Here is a 17,678-nt window from a genome sequence, read left to right as displayed (position 1 = left end):
TATTATATTGCTAAAGTATACTCCATACTCTTTCCTCTACTCAATGTAACTGCTGTTTGCAACATTTCTTTATGTAACACAATAGTTTAGCTGGAGTGACAAAAGATCAAAGGAAAAAGAATATTGAGTAAAGGGGGTTGTTTTTCACAAGTTGAGGGGATTTTGACCACCCCATCATTTTTGCCAAGGGGATTTTGACTATCCATCAAGGGGATTATGAACACCCGGTCATTTCTGTTGAGGGGATTTCGATCACTATGTCATTTTTCAACCAAGGGGATTATGATCAAGGGGATTTTGATATACACTCAGTTTAAATACAGAAGTTTACATAGTATTACATAGTTCAAGATTATGCCTTGACATAACATGCAATACAGGTTTATCAAATAATGACAGTGTTTGTTTTCATTGTAATATAATTAGTGCATAGATTCTTTCAATTCAACAAGTGAATATTCTGTTATATGTGAAAACAATTTTCAATGTATGTCTATATCAAGTTTCCCTATCCTTAATATTCAAATGTGAGGAAGAAAGCAAATGAGTTCTGAGTAGACAGAAAATTAATTTTTTTTGTTTATTTGATCATTTATTACATCATTCTGATTTCCTTTGAACTTAAAATTGTTCTTCTTCAATTCTTCATAATATAATTTCGTTCACTACAGTGATTTTCTTTATACATTTGATTACCACTTAACATAAGAGCATTTACTTAAAGACCTAGTCAATTTTCACATCCTATGCAGTCCTGTTACTCATCCAAAACATAATAATCAACACCAAAATACATAAAAATAGAAAGATCACTAAACAAAATTAAATAGAATTACTATACTCTAATAATTATTAATTTAAGGTCTTTTGTGCCTCCCTAGCAGTCCTTTGTGCCCCTTAGCGGTCCTCCAATTCATCGAAAACATAACTTCTATCACCAAAATTATTTTTTTTCTTAAAATATTACATTTTTTATCTATAAACCTACTACAATATATTATAATAATGCCCTAGGAAGTAACTTAAGGTCCTTTGTGCCTCCCTAGCAGTCCTTTTCGCACCTGAGCAGTCCTTAGCGGTCTGGCAACTCATCGAAAACATAAATTCTATCACGAAAATTATATTTTTTCTTAAAATTATACATTTTTTCTCACTAAATATACTACCATATATTATAAGAATGCCCTAGGAAGTAATTTAAGGTCCTTTGTGCCTCCCTAGCAGTTCTTTGCGCACCTGAGCTCTCCTTAGCGGTCCAGCAACTCATCGAAAACATAAATTCTATCACCACAATTATATTTTTTCTTAAAATTATACATTTTTTCTCACTAAATATACTACCATATATTATAAGAATGCCCTAGGAAGTAATTTAAGGTCCTTTGTGCCTCCCTAGCAGTTCTTTGCGCACATGAGCAGTCCTTAGCGGTCTGGCAACTCATCGAAAACATAAAATCTATCACCAAAATTATATTTTTTCTTAAAATTATACATTTTTTCTCACTAAACATACTACCATATATTATAAGAATGCCCTAGGAAGTAATTTAAGGTCCTTTGTGCCTCCCTAGCAGTTCTTTGCGCACATGAGCAGTCCTTAGCGGTCTGGCAACTCATCGAAAACATAAAATCTATCACCAAAATTATATTTTTTCTTAAAATTATACATTTTTTCTCACTAAACATACTACCATATATTATAAGAATGCCCTAGGAAGTAATTTAAGGTCCTTTGTGCCTCCCTAGCAGTTCTTTGCGCACCTGAGCTCTCCTTAGCGGTCCAGCAACTCATCGAAAACATAAATTCTATCACCAAAATTATATTTTTTCTTAAAATAATACATTTTTTATCTATTAACTTACTACAATATAATATAAAAATGCCCTAGGAAGTAATTTAAGGTCCTTTGTGCCTCCCTAGCAGTTGTTAGTGCACCTGAGCAGTCCTTAGCGGTCCGGCAACTCATTGAAAGCATAAATTCTATCACCAAAATTATATTTTTTTCTTACAATAATACATTTTTATCTATTAACTTACTACCATATATTATAAGAATGTTCTAGGAGGGATTTGAAGGTCCTTTGTGCCTCCCTAGCAGTTGTTAGTGCACCTGAGCAGTCCTTAGCGGTCCGACAACTCTTCAAAAACATGAATTTTATCACTATAATGATATTTTTCCTTAAAATTATACAATTTTTATCACTAAACATACTACCATGTATTATAAGAATGCCCTTACAGGTATTTTAAGGTCCTTTGTGCCTCCTTAGGAAATATTTTAAGGTCCCTAGCAGTCCTTTTCGCACCTGAGCAGTCCTTAGCGGTCCGGCAACTCATCGAAAGCATAAATTCTATCACCAAAATTATATTTTTTTCTTACAATAATACATTTTTGTCTATTAACTTACTACTATATATTATAAGAATGTTCTAGGAGGGATTTGAAGGTCCTTTGTGCCTCCCTAGCAGTTGTTAGTGCACCTGAGCAGTCCTTAGCGGTCCGACAACTCTTCAAAAACATGAATTTTATCACTAAAATGATATTTTTTCTTAAAATTATACATTTTTTGTCACTAAACATACTACCATGAATTATAAGAATGCCCTTACAGGTATTTTAAGGTCCTTTGTGCCTCCTTAGGAAATATTTTAAGGTCCCTAGCAGTCCTTTTCGCACCTGAGCAGTCCTTAGCGGTCCGGCAACTCATCGAAAGCATAAATTCTATCACCAAAATTATATTTTTTTCTTACAATAATACATTTTTGTCTATTAACTTACTACTATATATTATAAGAATGTTCTAGGAGGGATTTGAAGGTCCTTTGTGCCTCCCTAGCAGTTGTTAGTGCACCTGAGCAGTCCTTAGCGGTCCGACAACTCTTCAAAAACATGAATTTTATCACTAAAATGATATTTTTTCTTAAAATTATACATTTTTTGTCACTAAACATACTACCATGAATTATAAGAATGCCCTTACAGGTATTTTAAGGTCCTTTGTGCCTCCTTAGGAAATATTTTAAGGTCCCTAGCAGTCCTTTTCGCACCTGAGCAGTCCTTAGCGGTCCTGCAACTCAGCGCAGGTAGGTAATAGAAACTATGTTGTGTTATTGTTTGCATGCGTTTATTTGTACCTACCCCTTTTAAAATTGATATTTTACCCGTGGAATTTTGTGTTGCGACATCTCGTACGACTAAGCAATTTTGTGACAGAAGTGAACGGTTTTGAATAAATTTCTTTAAATTGGCTAAGGGAATCAGAAAAGAGTTAGTGTTTATCAATTGTGGATTATATAAGCTATGCAACGCAGTATAGTTTTTGGATTTTTTTTATTTAATTAGTGGAAAATCTCGCATGAATTTGAGGGTGATCGAAAATTCTCTATTTAGCGAGTAATGCCCCTTGTCTATATTTATATACATATTATAAGGTTATGACTAAAATCTCATTTTAAGGTCACTATCAAGCAGTATATACCATCCAAACACTGTGTGGACCCCCTGTGATATCAGAAATTTCATTTCTTGTTTTTTTTTGTAATGCATTAAAACCACAATTTTAGACCAAAATATATAATTTTGTTTTAACATTTTGCCATGTCATATATGAGTATGAAATTACTAAATTTTATGTCACTTAGCTTCAGAAAATCAATGCCATTGACAAAAAAATAAAAGAGTGCCAAATTTTCCACTTTTGTTTTCAATCCAATAGATTTTGTCTACTTTTTTGTTATTATATACAGTAATTGTATTATCGGCGCAACTCTATAACTGACGTACTCTCAGTATTTGTGTCATGTGCGGTCATATATACGGTGAAGTTAAAAATATTAGACCTCATTCAATGAAACATGTACGATACAGGGGTTTTTTTTGGCCGATTTTATAGCCGTTATTCGGTCATATTCCCAATTGAAAATAGTATGTTTTTTTCCCAATTTTGATACAAAAATTCCCAATCGGAAACTTAAATTTTTTTTTTAAAAATCGATCTTTGGGGAATGTAAAATTGTGCGAATAGCCGGCGTCTAAACAACCCATGTGTTAAGTAGATGCTTGATTTCTCAGTAGATCTATAAGTTTATCGAGAGTCTAACTATATCGACGACCTTCGAAAGTGAAAGTAGATCAAAATGTCTCACATTTCAAAATATTACGTTAAAATTTTTTAAAAAAAGCACTGATAAAGACAGAAAAATTGATTTAATGTTTAAGCAAGCGACTCTCATATGAAAAGAGTTGTAATTCGGAAACGGTAACGGCCAATGAAACTGCAAGTACTAGTGAGAAATTGCCTTCAACGGTGGCAACATTATCATCATTACCACAATGATGTTCCTTCTCGGGGTTTTAAAAGTTCTAGCGACGAGTCTAAGTCAGATACATTTGTCCCTGTCACTGATCAAAGGTTATGTAGTTCCAACAAATATGAGTTGAAGTATGAATTGTTGTATTATAGTGGTGCAAAAGTTGGGTATTGTTGCAAATTGTGCAAGCTTTTTTCAGCTACAGATGAAAACATCTTCATAAATGGTACAGGTGATACAATAACACAGTTTAAAAATAAGAAAACCAGAGACCTAATTTTGTGAAGACAAGGAATATGATATTATTGCCTCAGGAAACTTGAAAATGTTTTTGTTTTTTTTCTCAATTTTGGGCAAAATGCCGCTAAAATTCCCAATCTCAAGGGTATGGGTCATGTTCCCAAAATACTGGAAAAAAAACCTGGATAAATCGATAATGATTAGTTGAATTTTTTCTGCTTTCCACAAAATATTCGTTATTAAAAATAAAAATTCAATTCCGTACAGACATACAGAAAATGTTAAGTACGCCGATAATAGGGAGTCCCATGCTAATATGATCATGACATGAGTAATGTATATCGAAATCACCAATTTCAGCACTTATACTCTAAAAAAGTGAAGTGATATTTTGGAATTGTGATTGATTTTTATACTATTGCAAATTTTAGTGGGAGTTCTGAAGCTATCATGATCTTGATGGATTTCAGGGCAAAATGCTCAAACCTAACTGTTAAATGACAAACCATTCCGGGAAAATTATACGAAAGCAGATTTTCCAAAATTATTATTGATATGTTGTGGACAAAAATGTGGTGATGCATTGGTAAAATCACCCTTTAAACTACAAATCATGATTGTCCTGCTACATGAAAGTTGTAAAATGTTTTTTGTCATTATTTGACTGATTTTAAAGGAATAATTAATATCTTATTCTACTGTAATTTTTTTTTTTTTGTTATCTATTAAAAATTTCTGACTTTAATTTAATGTCAAATTCCTAGAGGGGTCATAGACATGACACTAGCCTTCAGAGACAGCTATGAGATGCAAGGAATCCGGGAACCAGTCCCTAGCTCTTATTCAATAAAAAATTTCCGATCGAGAAATTCATTTTAGTGGTGTTCAACTGCGCACTTTTTGCCACGTCACTACTGATTCTTGGCTTACTTCTGTTAGCTATGTAAAGCGAACCAACTTCGTTTATGTTCCGTTTTCAATTGTCAAGTATCGTATCGTAGTAACCGTGGAAAATGATTTTCATGTACAGCAGGGAAAAACAATAAAATAAATTATGACACAATACTTGTATTGGAAGCATTAAAGATAAGAAAAAAACATCAAAATTTGAAAAATTTATTCGAGCTTATAAAGTTGGTTTTGGGCGAGTAACTTCTCAAATGTAACTGGCCCGAATGGCCAGTAACTTCAAAATGTTAATTTTGAAGACTGTAGGTAGGTTGGCAACACTGAAAGTGTCTCTGAAAATCCCAAGGGTGTTACCCAGGAATGAACCCGGGACTTCAGGAGTGATGGTCAGTGGTCTAACCAACTAAGCTATCGCGCCACTGGAGGTCAATTTTAGGGAGAAGTGACTTCTTTGCAAACCGTAACATGTAACAGTACATGTATGCAATGTTACACAATGCATGTACGATTTTAAAGTTGTCCAACAGAAGTCTACGTGTCAATAAAGCTGATGATCTAAGCAACAAACTGTGGTCTACTCTAGTCAGAAAAAGCCAAATTGGCATTGCTGCAGCAACAAAATGTAACTGAATCATTAGCTCAACAATTGCAGTTTCTTAGTCTGTTTAATATTATTTCAATAGAAATAGATATGTACCAATAAAAGTTTCTTATCAACTGTAGGAAAAATCATCAGTGTTATTAATTGTGTTAACAGAATGTCACTAATATAAAATGGTAAGATGTACAGCCATAGATGTTGGATTCAATGCCCACATAGGGTTGTATATCTTTTCCCTAATATTCACGAAAAAAGTTACTTCTCCCTAAAATTTCCCTCCAAGATGAACCCTGGTGTAAACATTACATAGATGACACCTCACCTGTCACTTTTAATCAGCAAGTTAACAGGGTTGCATCATGCTAACCTTATTTGGCAGTTGCTACGTCACAGTCATGCATATCTGTGTGTATCATGTGTATATTGTTTGTGCATCAATTTGTGCATTAATCTGGCTGTATACTAGACCTGTGGATGTCCCCTAGTAACTCTGATTTGTTGTTGTTTTTTTTATGATTTGAAAATTCCTAGTTAGACAGACATGGGCCTTTTTGTTTATTCTTATATATGGAATTATCTTATTCCCGACATGGTATTGACTTTTTTTTGTAAAAATAAGTAAAAAAGTTATTCAGATTTATGTAAAACGTTGATGCATGATACATTGCAGTGATCCAGAGAAAGCAGAAAGATGGGAGCATTTTTAGACAAGCCAAAGACGGATAAGCATAATGAGGGTGGTGTAGGAAATGGATTGAAATATGGTCTAGCCAGTATGCAAGGCTGGAGAGTTGAGATGGAAGATGCTCATACAGCAGTAATTGGACTACCAAGTCTGAAGGACTGGTCATTTTTTGCCGTCTTTGATGGTCATGCTGGTGCAAAGGCTTCGGCCATGTGCTCCGATCATCTGATGGATCATATCATATCAAATGGTGACTTTCAGAAAATGGATTTAAAATCTGGCACTGAAACGCAGCCCTCGTTAGAGGCTATAAAATCTGGTATTAAAACAGGCTTCCTAAGTATGGACGAGAAGTTAAGAAATACGCCAGAAGTGCTTAGTGGTCAGGATAAGAGTGGTTCTACTGCAGTTGGTGTGATAATTTCTCCTACTCACATTTTCTTTGCTAATTGTGGAGATTCTAGAGCAGTTCTATCAACATCAGGCAAGTGTGCATTTTCTACAACAGATCACAAGCCCATCAACCCAATAGAAAAAGAAAGAATACAAAAAGCCGGTGGCAGCGTGATGATACAGCGAGTTAATGGATCTCTGGCTGTGTCACGAGCCCTAGGGGATTTTGAATACAAAAATGTGGAGGGAATGGGCCCATGTGAGCAGCTAGTTTCACCCGAGCCAGAAATCTTTGTTCAGGAGAGAAACCCAGGTGACGAATTTCTTGTTTTGGCTTGCGATGGCATCTGGGATGTTATGACCAACGAGGAACTTTGTGACTTTGTACGCAATCGACTTCAAATATCAAACAGTATGGAAAATATTTGTAACCAAGTCATAGATACTTGTTTATATAAGGTGAGCTTCATACCTTTATTTCTAGGAAACATGTCCCAAAGAATGCAATTAATTGTTGTTTTTTATGTGGATCTGGAGATCAATATTATGATTAAATTTTCAATAAGTCTGTGTAAGCTTATTTTCATAATAACTTACTGGAAATTCACTGTGGAACTATTAAACATGAAATTTATTTTATAGTGATACAGCAATGATTACATTTCTAAATCATTTGGCGGATGAAAAAGTTCATTTTTTACGTAGCCATTTGAAATAAGGTTAGTATAATTCACAAAAAGCTAAGCATATGGTCAAACTTATTTGAAAATGTTTTCAGGGTAGTAGAGATAACATGAGTATTGTTGTAGTTACTTTCCAAGGAGCTCCGAAAGTTTCAGAAGAAGCCATCAAAAAAGAAGAAGAGTTAGATGCAAAAATTGAAGCTAAAATAAAAGGTAACTTTGAAACAGATTTAAAACAGATATATATGAGTATGTTTCTAGATTATGTACGAATGAGAGCTGAGGGAATGATGCTTATCTTGTACAAAATCTTGCCTTTTACATAGAAACCTTATAAAATCATGCTATATATAAAGTTTATGTAAACATGTATGTTCATTCCTAGTCAAATCTTCAATGAGGACAGCAAACAATAATACTGAAAACTAGTGATACAACTATTTTGAAGACCAGCCTGCTTTACAGTATAAAAATGATCTTTTAAAAAAAAAAGTATTTTAGCTTAACATGCAATGAAAAACGTTTGAAGTGTGTTCAAAAGCTGCTATCAGATAAAAATTGAAATTCTCAAAATTAATTATGATACAGTTTCAATGGGTTATCAAAGATGCAATACTTTAATGGTTACACTTAAGATAATATATATAGGTCATGAATATACATTGTAAATGATATGTATAGTCAGTCTCACAATTTAGACTTGAAAGGTCAGTTTAACTTTGACATTTGATAAGAAAAGAACTATGATCGGTATGATCTCAAATTGCAAAGTAATTGTAACAGCGGAGCAACGTTTCCTTAAATTCCATACTGAAAAATATGATGCTTCTTTTAAATTCCTATAATATAGTTTTTAGCAAATAAAGCTTTGTCCATAGGAAAGCATGGGATTACCATTTGCTAAAAGATTTTATCATTTCCATAAAGCTGTAAAAGTTTATTCACAAGGTCTCCAGTACAAAGTTGAGTCATAGGAAAATGGGCTTGTCAGTGTAACATAACATACATAGAAATAATGAACTGTCAGCATATTAATTCCAGGCAGAATCTGGGGATTCTACAATTGTTTATCATGTCCGTATGATTTTGTAAGAGTTGACAATCACAGTTACTTGAATTCTTGTTGAGAAAATAAGCTCCAGATGATACTTATTTGATGGGAAGATTCTATAAAATGTAGCTTTTTCTGTGAACCAAAATTATATTGCTTTTTATGATTTTGACTTATGATTTGAGATATTGCTTGATTTTCTATAACTGTATAACTGAGCAAACCTTCTGGTTAGCTCAATAGGTAGAGCGTTTGGACTGTGAATCGGTGCAGGTCATTTTCATTGTGATTGATCATGAAATCCTTTCTACAGTCATTCATATTGTAACTCAGGGCCTCTGCTCTGGCATATACAACAGTTAACATGTATTAATCAGAGCAACAGATAAGGTGCGTATTTGCGTATTTACGCAATTAATTTTATAAAATACGCAATTGATTTTTTAAGAATGCGTATCAAAACCCCCCAAAAAAAAAAAAAATACGCAATTGTCTTAAAAACCCGTGCGTATTGTCATTTTCATCACCGCAAAATTAATCTGTCATATGCCAAATTATATCGATATGCATGCTATCCGAATATTCCCGAATTAATGCTAACTAATCAACGGTCTCCGGTCTTCGACGGTCACCGATTAAGCCATATCAATAAAGCATGAGACCGTCGATTTGTCTATTCAGGACGACGGTCTTTACAGACCGGCAGAGACCGTTGATTTTGCGGAGACCGTCAATAAGTAGGTCCCAGCTGTATCAATAGACGCTTTGAAAGCATTATGGCGTCGTACAAAAGGGAAAATGATTTGAAACAAAACAGTGGTAAATAATCAAAAATCAGTCAGAAAACGAACTTGTTAAAAATATTATGAAATATAACATGAGCATTTTATATAAAAAATAAAACAATTGTGAAAAGTTCTAGTAAATTGTTAATCCTATTTTCTTTTTAAAACAGTTTAAATTTTATTGATATTGAAACCATAAAATTCATATCTTCATAATTGAATACCCAATTGATCTTGAAATCATAGGGTATTGAGTTTTAGAATACCCAATTAAATGGAGCCAATACCCAATTCCAAAGGAAATGATGGAATAATACCCAATTCACTTTAAAAGCTTATCTGTTGCTCTGATTAATTATTCTTTATTAACAAACAAGTTTGTCACTTATTTTTCAGAATCATTATCAGCTGAGGGTAATGATGAATCAGGGGAGGCAGATCTTCCCTACATAATGCATGTCCTAGGAGATATAGAAGGTTTACCACCTGGAGGAGGACTCAGTTCAAAGTAAGTGCACTCCCAAATAATGCTTTCTTTTATAAATCCTGAACACTCTTACTTTATATAATGGATTTGACCGACCTCTGAATTTGGAAATGTCCATTTGTTTTTAAGGAAGTTCTATATATACATGGTTTCATGATTAATTATATAGTCTTGAAAGTCAGAAGTGTTCTGGTAGTCAGAGATAATACAGAGACAAAGAATGAAATATTAAGAATAAGATTTTGTTTGCAAGAGTGTAATATCATAAATATGCTATTTGCTAAAACATTTTAACCCTTTCCCCTATAAATCTTAAATGGACTTGTCCATCTTTTCAATCTTGAGAAAACGGATCTTTTTAGGGGAAATTTCAAAATGTGTACTGACTGAAGAGTGAGCTTACTCATAAATATGCAGTCTTGGTCATCAGTACTAGCATGAATATATCATTTGGCACAAGCAAACTTAAGGTTAATGAATATTGTATTTTTGTGTGAATTCTTGCACTTGTATATATTTTCTGTAATTTCAGGCGTGCAACTGTAGAAGCAATTTTGAATAAATTACGACCTCCAAAGTCAGATGCTGCTGTAAGTGTAACTTTTCCCTCTAAACTAGGTGGTTTACCACGATGTTGAGAAATGAACTGTTAGACTCAATTCTTTTTTCATTGGCTTAACAGGCATCTGTCTATCAAGTTTATTGTATTCAATGGTGACTTTTAAGTGAACTCTTAAAAATAAATGTTTACAGATTACTCAACTTGCACAAGTTTCTGAAAGTTATGTATTACGTCATTTTGCAGTGATTTGAAAACATGTGTAAAAGTTTTTTTATAAAAGAGGTGTCCGATGTAATGCTGATATATTGAGCATTGAAAGTTGGATAAGTTGTAACATTATAAATGAGGTACTTTATCCTTGTTTTACTGTTTCTTTAGTAGTGGGGAGCCTACAATGATTGGGCAGTATTTACGCCCTGTTATCCTTGACTGATCTATAGCTTGTAGAGGTATATGAGCCTTGGATTATGTGAGTTGTTGGGGATAATCAATAACTCCAGTTTCCTTAAACAGGGGTTTTATGAAAGTGATCTGTTATACTATTATCATAATTAGCATATAACTTATTAAAGTGACACTATGCCAATTTATACTGTTAAATTAAAAATGACTTTACATTTTGCCATAGATGTTTTTCAATGTTACATTTTGCTTCATAAATTTATGCTAAAAAACGCAATATTATAGTAACATTCAATTTTACAAAAAGATTGGGGCAGTCTTTTTGTATGTAAGGCAGTTTTTCTATTTTATCCATATCATTTTTCTTACCAGATCAGTGGTCAATTACCATTAAAAAGGGCAATCTTTTGAAATATATAGTTACATGTACTTCAGCTCAATTTGACGATGAAAAAATGAGCATAATGTCATTTTAATATAACTTTTTAATCTTTCTAAAATATTAAGTGTGCTATGTAATATGCCACTAAGACAGGCAGATACAGTGGGGTTATTAGTGTTGTATGAACCTATTTATAGTTTCTTAATAATCTAAATGAGACAAGTTAGAAATTGCATTTCATTTTCAGGAAAAGTTGCCCTATAATAGAAGCAAAAGTAGCAAATAACAGTAGGTCATAAGACTAAATCAAAATTGTCACAGTTTCAAGAAGGCCAGAGTTCAAAGTGAATTGATATCATATGTTTTACTTTATAAAAGAATAAATTCTACTGTTAGCCGTATTCCAAACAATTGCGTATATAGTAAATCAAATCGAACTATCTCAAATTTACCAACTTAGAACCTGGCATTTTTGTTGCATGTTTGTGGTTTGAAACAATTTTTTGTGTATATATCACTTTTCTTTGACAAATATATACTGGAAATAACTAAATAGGTTTTAATTTGATTTAAAAAAAAATTGATATTGAATCATATTTGAAATCAATTATTACACGATTATATAGAAATTTTTGTTCTGTTCGAATTTGTGATGTATTTTCTTTTTATTCTTTTTTTAGCAAATTGAGCTCTAGGAGAAAAGTAATAACTGTTAAAATGGAAGTAAACATAATGAACTTTTTTGATAACATTATTACTATAATGTAACCCTTAATTTGCTGAACTAGTATAGTGAATTTGCCTTGCTCTTAATAGGAAACAATCCTTTCAAAGTTTCATGAGATTTCAGGATCAAAATACAGAAATTGAAACTGCCAGCAATTTAGAGCCTGGCAAGAAAGCCCAGATATACAGGCTTTCAGTTGCAGCAAGTTGAGGGTTATTATCCCCCGCCGATGGAATCGGGAGGGGGATATAGTTTTGGCGTTGTCCGTCCGTCCTTCCGTCCTTCCGTCCGTCCGTCCGTCCGTCCGTCCATCCGTCCGTCCGAATTTCGTTTCCGGAGTAGTTCTCTGCAACTAATGGCTGGAATTCAACGAAACTTTATGGGAATGTTGATCAGCATGTGAAGTTGTGCACCTGGGTATTTTCGTCTGGATATTTTTAGTATTTTTAGAGTTATTGCCCTTGACTTAGTAAAACGTCCGAATTTCGTTTCCGGAGTAGTTCTCTGCAACTAATGGCTGGAATTCAACGAAACTTTATGGGAATGTTCATCAGCATGTGAAGTTGTGCACCTGGGTATTTTCTTCTGGATATTTTTAGTATTTTTAGAGTTATTGCCCTTGACTTAGTAAAATTTGTAATTTTCAACTTGTGTCGCATGTAACTCAAAAAGTATTTGACCTAGAGTCATGAAACTTTACAGGAATGTTGATCAGTATGTGTAGTTGTGTACCTGGGTATTTTCATCTGGATATTTTTGACATTTTTAGAGTTATTGCCCTTGACTTAGTAAAATTTTGTAATTTTCAACTTGTGTCGCATGTAACTCAAAAAGTGTTTGACCTAGAGTCATGAAACTTTACAGGAATGTTGATCAGTATGTGTAGTTGTGCACCTGGGTATTTTCGTCCGGATATTTTTACTAGTTTTAGAGTTATTGCCCTTGACTTAGTAAAATTTTGCAATTTTCAACTTGTGTCACATGTAACTCAAAAAGTATTTGACCTAAAGTCATGATACTTTACAGGAATGTTGATCAGCATGTGCAGTTGTGCACCTGGGTATTTTCGTCTGGATTTATTTAGTATTTTTAGAGTTATTGCCCTTGACTTAGACTTAGTTTTGGCGTTGTCCGTCCGTCCTTCCGTCCGTCCGTCCGAATTTCGTTTCCGGAGTAGTTCTCTGCAACTAATGGCTGGAATTCAACGAAACTTTATGGGAATGTTGATCAGCATGTGCAGTTGTGCACCTGGGTATTTTCGTCTGGATTTATTTAGTATTTTTAGAGTTATTGCCCTTGAAACGTCCGAATTTCGTTTCCGGAGTAGTTCTCTGCAACTAATGGCTGGAATTCAACGAAACTTTATGGGAATGTTCATCAGCATGTGAAGTTGTGCACCTGGGTATTTTCTTCTGGATATTTTTAGTATTTTTAGAGTTATTGCCCTTGACTTAGTAAAATTTGTAATTTTCAACTTGTGTCGCATGTAACTCAAAAAGTATTTGACCTAGAGTCATGAAACTTTACAGGAATGTTGATCAGTATGTGTAGTTGTGTACCTGGGTATTTTCATCTGGATATTTTTGACATTTTTAGAGTTATTGCCCTTGACTTAGTAAAATTTTGTAATTTTCAACTTGTGTCGCATGTAACTCAAAAAGTGTTTGACCTAGAGTCATGAAACTTTACAGGAATGTTGATCAGTATGTGTAGTTGTGCACCTGGGTATTTTCGTCCGGATGTTTTTACTATTTTTAGAGTTATTGCCCTTGACTTAGTAAAATTTTGCAATTTTCAACTTGTGTCACATGTAACTCAAAAAGGATTTGACATAGAGTCATTTAACCTTATTGGAAAGTTGCTCAGCATATTTAGTTTGTTCCTGGGGTTTCGCTTGTGGATTTATCCAGTATTTGTAGAGTTATTTCCCTTGACTTAGTAAAAACTGTTTCATTATGTTGTTATTTGATCCTTGAGTGCTTGAGTTAGAATCAACCAACTTTACAGGAATAATGATCAACATCACTAAATTACGAATAATGAAGTCTGGAGATTAAGATGTTTTTACATCTAGGTGAGCTATTGTGATCCCCCACCGTCCGTCGTCATGCGTTGTCAGCAATTTCTTTAAACAACATCTCCTCAGAAACAAATGACTGCACAGCAACCAAACTTTACAGGAATGATCCTAGGGTGGTCCCCTGCCAAAGTTGATCAAATGGTTCTGGTCTGTTGCATAGCCTTATGTCTTCAGTTGTTGTGTTAATAATAACCAGTACTCGGCGGGGGATATAAATTCAACGAATTTGCTTGTTTAGTTTTATAAGTCCCTCTGTCATGTATGATATATTTCCACTAAGGTAGACAACTTAGTAGGAACTATCAAGGACAGAGGTAAGTTAGATATTGTGAGTCACTTCTCTCAACAGATAGAGTTCCCTGAAAGATTTGAGTAAAAAAAATGTTTTGTCGAGTACTGCACATATAGTGAGATAATGGCTTACCTGTACTTAAATAAACTAGTTCTAACCAGTTTGTTTCGATGAATGAGTTTGTGAGGAAGACTACTTAAAATGACAAAAGTTATCTAGTTAAGCTCACAATGTTACATGGCTTAGTTGTTAATTAGTGTTTGTCAACATGGCTAGTTCGTATAATATGGCAATTTCCCTGTGTGGCAGTTACATGTAATTTGAGCACGGTAAAAGTCACAATTTAAAATCTCAAAAATATCAAAACAAAACAAAAAACTAAAAGATGAGTATTATTAGTAACATTATTTGTATACAGGACCCATAGTTATATAAAATTAGCAATTAAAGAAAATTTACTTATAAGGGGAGTGGAAGCCTAGTGTTCAAAGTTTTGGGGATTGATTGTTCATTCTTACTGAAGTCACAGTCATGTTGGATTGTGAAAAAAATAAGGAATCTTTGAAAATTCTGAATCAGTATATATTTATACCCCCAAAAACGAAGTTTGGGGGGGGGTATATAGGAGTCACCCGGTGGTCGGTCGGTCGGTTGGTAAGTCGGTCGGTCCAGACATCCGTTGCATTTTCCTTGTCCGGAGCATAACTTGAAGACTAATGGTTGGAATTCAATATAACTACATACAATGGTCAAGTACATTGAGAGGAAGTGCAGTGCACAAGAACCATAACTTTATCTTGACTAATTACAGAGTTATTGCCCTTTGTTACTTTTCCTTGTCCGGGGCATAACTTGAAAACTGCTGGTTGGAATTCAAAACAACTTCATACAATTTTCAAACACAATAAGGGGAAGTGCAGTGCACAAGAACCATAACTCTATCTAAAGTAATTACAGAGTTATTGCCCTTTGTTGCTTTTCCATTGCTTTTTTTTTGTCCGGACCATAACTTGAAGACTAATAGTTTGAATTCAATATAACTACATACAATGGCCAAGCACATTGAGAGGAAGTGCATTGCACAAGAACCATAACTCTATCTTGACTAATTGCAGAGTTATTGCCCTTTGTTACTTTTCCTTGTCTGGGGCATAACTTGAAAACTACTGGTTGGAATTCAAAACAACTTCATACAATTGTCAAACACAATAAGGGGAAGTGCAGTGCACAAGAACCATAACTCTATCTAAATTAATTACAGAGTTATTGCCCTTTGTTACTTTTCCATTGCTTTTTTTTTTGTCCGGACCATAACTTGAAGACTAATAGTTTGAATTCAATATAACTACATACAATGGTCAAGCACATTGAGAGGAAGTGCAGTGCACAAGAACCATAACTCTATCTTGACTAATTACAGAGTTATTGCCCTTTGTTACTTTTCCTTGTCCGGGGCATAATTTGAAAACAACTGGTTGGAATTCAAAATAACTTCATACAATTGTCAAACACAATAAGGGGAAGTGCAGTGCACAAGAACCATAACTCTATCTAAAGTAATTACAGAGTTATTGCCCTTTGTTACTTTTCCATTGATTTTTTTGTCCTGACCATAACTTGAAGACTAATGGTTGGAATTCAATATAACTACATACAATGGTCAAGCACATTGAGAGGAAGTGCAGTGCATAATAACCATAACTCTATCTTGACTAATTACCGAGTTATTGCCCTTTGTTACTTTTCCTTGTCCCGGACATAACTTGAAAACTACTGGTTGGAATTCAAAACAACTTCATACAATTGTCAAACACAATAAGAGGAAGTGCAGTGCACAAGAACCATAACTCTATCTAAAGTAATTACAGAGTTACTTTTCCATTGCCTGTTTTGTCCGGACCATAACTTGAAGAATAATGGTTTGAATTCAATATAACTTCATACAATGGTCAAGCACATTGAGAGAAAGTGCAGTGCACAAGAACCATAACTCCATCTTGACTAATTACCGAGTTATTGCCCTTTGTTACTTTTCCTTGTCCAGAGCATAACTTGAAAACTACTGTTTGGAATTCAATTCAACTTCATACAGTTGTCAAGAACATTAAAAGGAAGTGCAGTGCACAAGAGCCATAACTCCATTTTGACAAATTACAGAGTTACTGTCCTTTGATACTTTTCATTGTCAGGAGCATAACTTAAAACGTACTGGTTGGAATTCAAAACAACTTCATACAATGGTCAAACCAAATAAGAGGAAGTGCAGTGCACAATAACTATAACTCTATCTTCAGTATTGCCCTTTGTTCCTTTTCTTTGTCTTTCTGGACTTATTACAGAGTAATTCAATTAAACTTCATCAATGGCCAACCACATTGAAAGGAAATGCAACATATAAGAACCACAACTATCTTTAATTGCCCACAACCATAACTCTATATTTCAATTCTTTTACAAGGTATTCTGTTACTAGTAACATCCTTATATTTCAATTCTTTTACAAGGTATTCTGTTACTAGTAACATCCTCATTTCCGAAGCAGTCTTGTGGGGGTATCACATTTAGTGATAGTTCTAGTAATATATGTTGCTCTTTTAGAATTTTTTCTTTGCAAATACAGTGTATGCAAAGATAAGATCACTTAAATTCTGAAAATAAGAAACTATTCTGTATGAAATGAAAATATAATAAACAAAATAATTAGAAAGTAGATTGCCATCTTTGTGACAACAAATTAAATGTCAGTGAGTGTTTGGTACTTATGTTCTGTATAATTAATTTCGGCACTTAAATATTTGTCAGATATGCGTATGTCTTAAAGTGGAGAGTGTTTTATTATGTTGATGGTAGTGCATGCACACATTTTCATTATGTCTTTATAATGTGTACAGGCAATCTTCTATATATAGGTATAGATATGTAAGTTTTTATGCTTATTGTTTTTTTAGCTCACCTTAGCTTGCTCAGGGTGAGCTATAAGGATCGGTGAATGTCCGTCGTACGTCCACAATTGCTTGTGAACACACTAGTGGACACACTTATGACTCAATCATCATCAAACTTTGTCAGGATGCTTGTTTAGTCAAA

General features: G+C 33.9%; 1 protein-coding gene across 4 annotated transcripts in view; it reads left to right on the top strand.

Moving 5' to 3' along the window:
* LOC132722415 (protein phosphatase 1B-like) overlaps positions 1 to 17,678 on the top strand; it is a 37,428-nt gene that overhangs the window by 7,885 nt on the left and 11,865 nt on the right. For 2 of the 4 annotated variants that reach the window (XM_060706916.1, XM_060706918.1), the window contains exons 2-6: positions 6,733 to 7,599; positions 7,919 to 8,036; positions 10,056 to 10,167; positions 10,679 to 10,736; positions 11,740 to 11,780. In XM_060706916.1, coding sequence (XP_060562899.1) covers positions 6,754 to 7,599; positions 7,919 to 8,036; positions 10,056 to 10,167; positions 10,679 to 10,736; positions 11,740 to 11,778 — 1,173 coding nt within the window. In that variant the 5' untranslated portion in view covers positions 6,733 to 6,753 and the 3' untranslated portion in view covers positions 11,779 to 11,780. Of the gene's footprint in view, positions 1 to 6,732; positions 7,600 to 7,918; positions 8,037 to 10,055; positions 10,168 to 10,678; positions 10,737 to 11,739; positions 11,785 to 14,583; positions 14,614 to 17,678 lie in introns of all 4 variants that reach the window. The other 2 variants (XM_060706917.1, XM_060706919.1) reach the window with 2 other exon arrangements.

The sequence above is a fragment of the Ruditapes philippinarum genome, unplaced genomic scaffold (genome assembly GCF_026571515.1).
Source record: "Ruditapes philippinarum isolate M1 unplaced genomic scaffold, ASM2657151v2 ctg40_1_1_1_1, whole genome shotgun sequence".
Classification (NCBI taxonomy): domain Eukaryota; kingdom Metazoa; phylum Mollusca; class Bivalvia; order Venerida; family Veneridae; genus Ruditapes; species Ruditapes philippinarum.
This window is presented reverse-complemented; position numbering and strand designations above follow the sequence as displayed.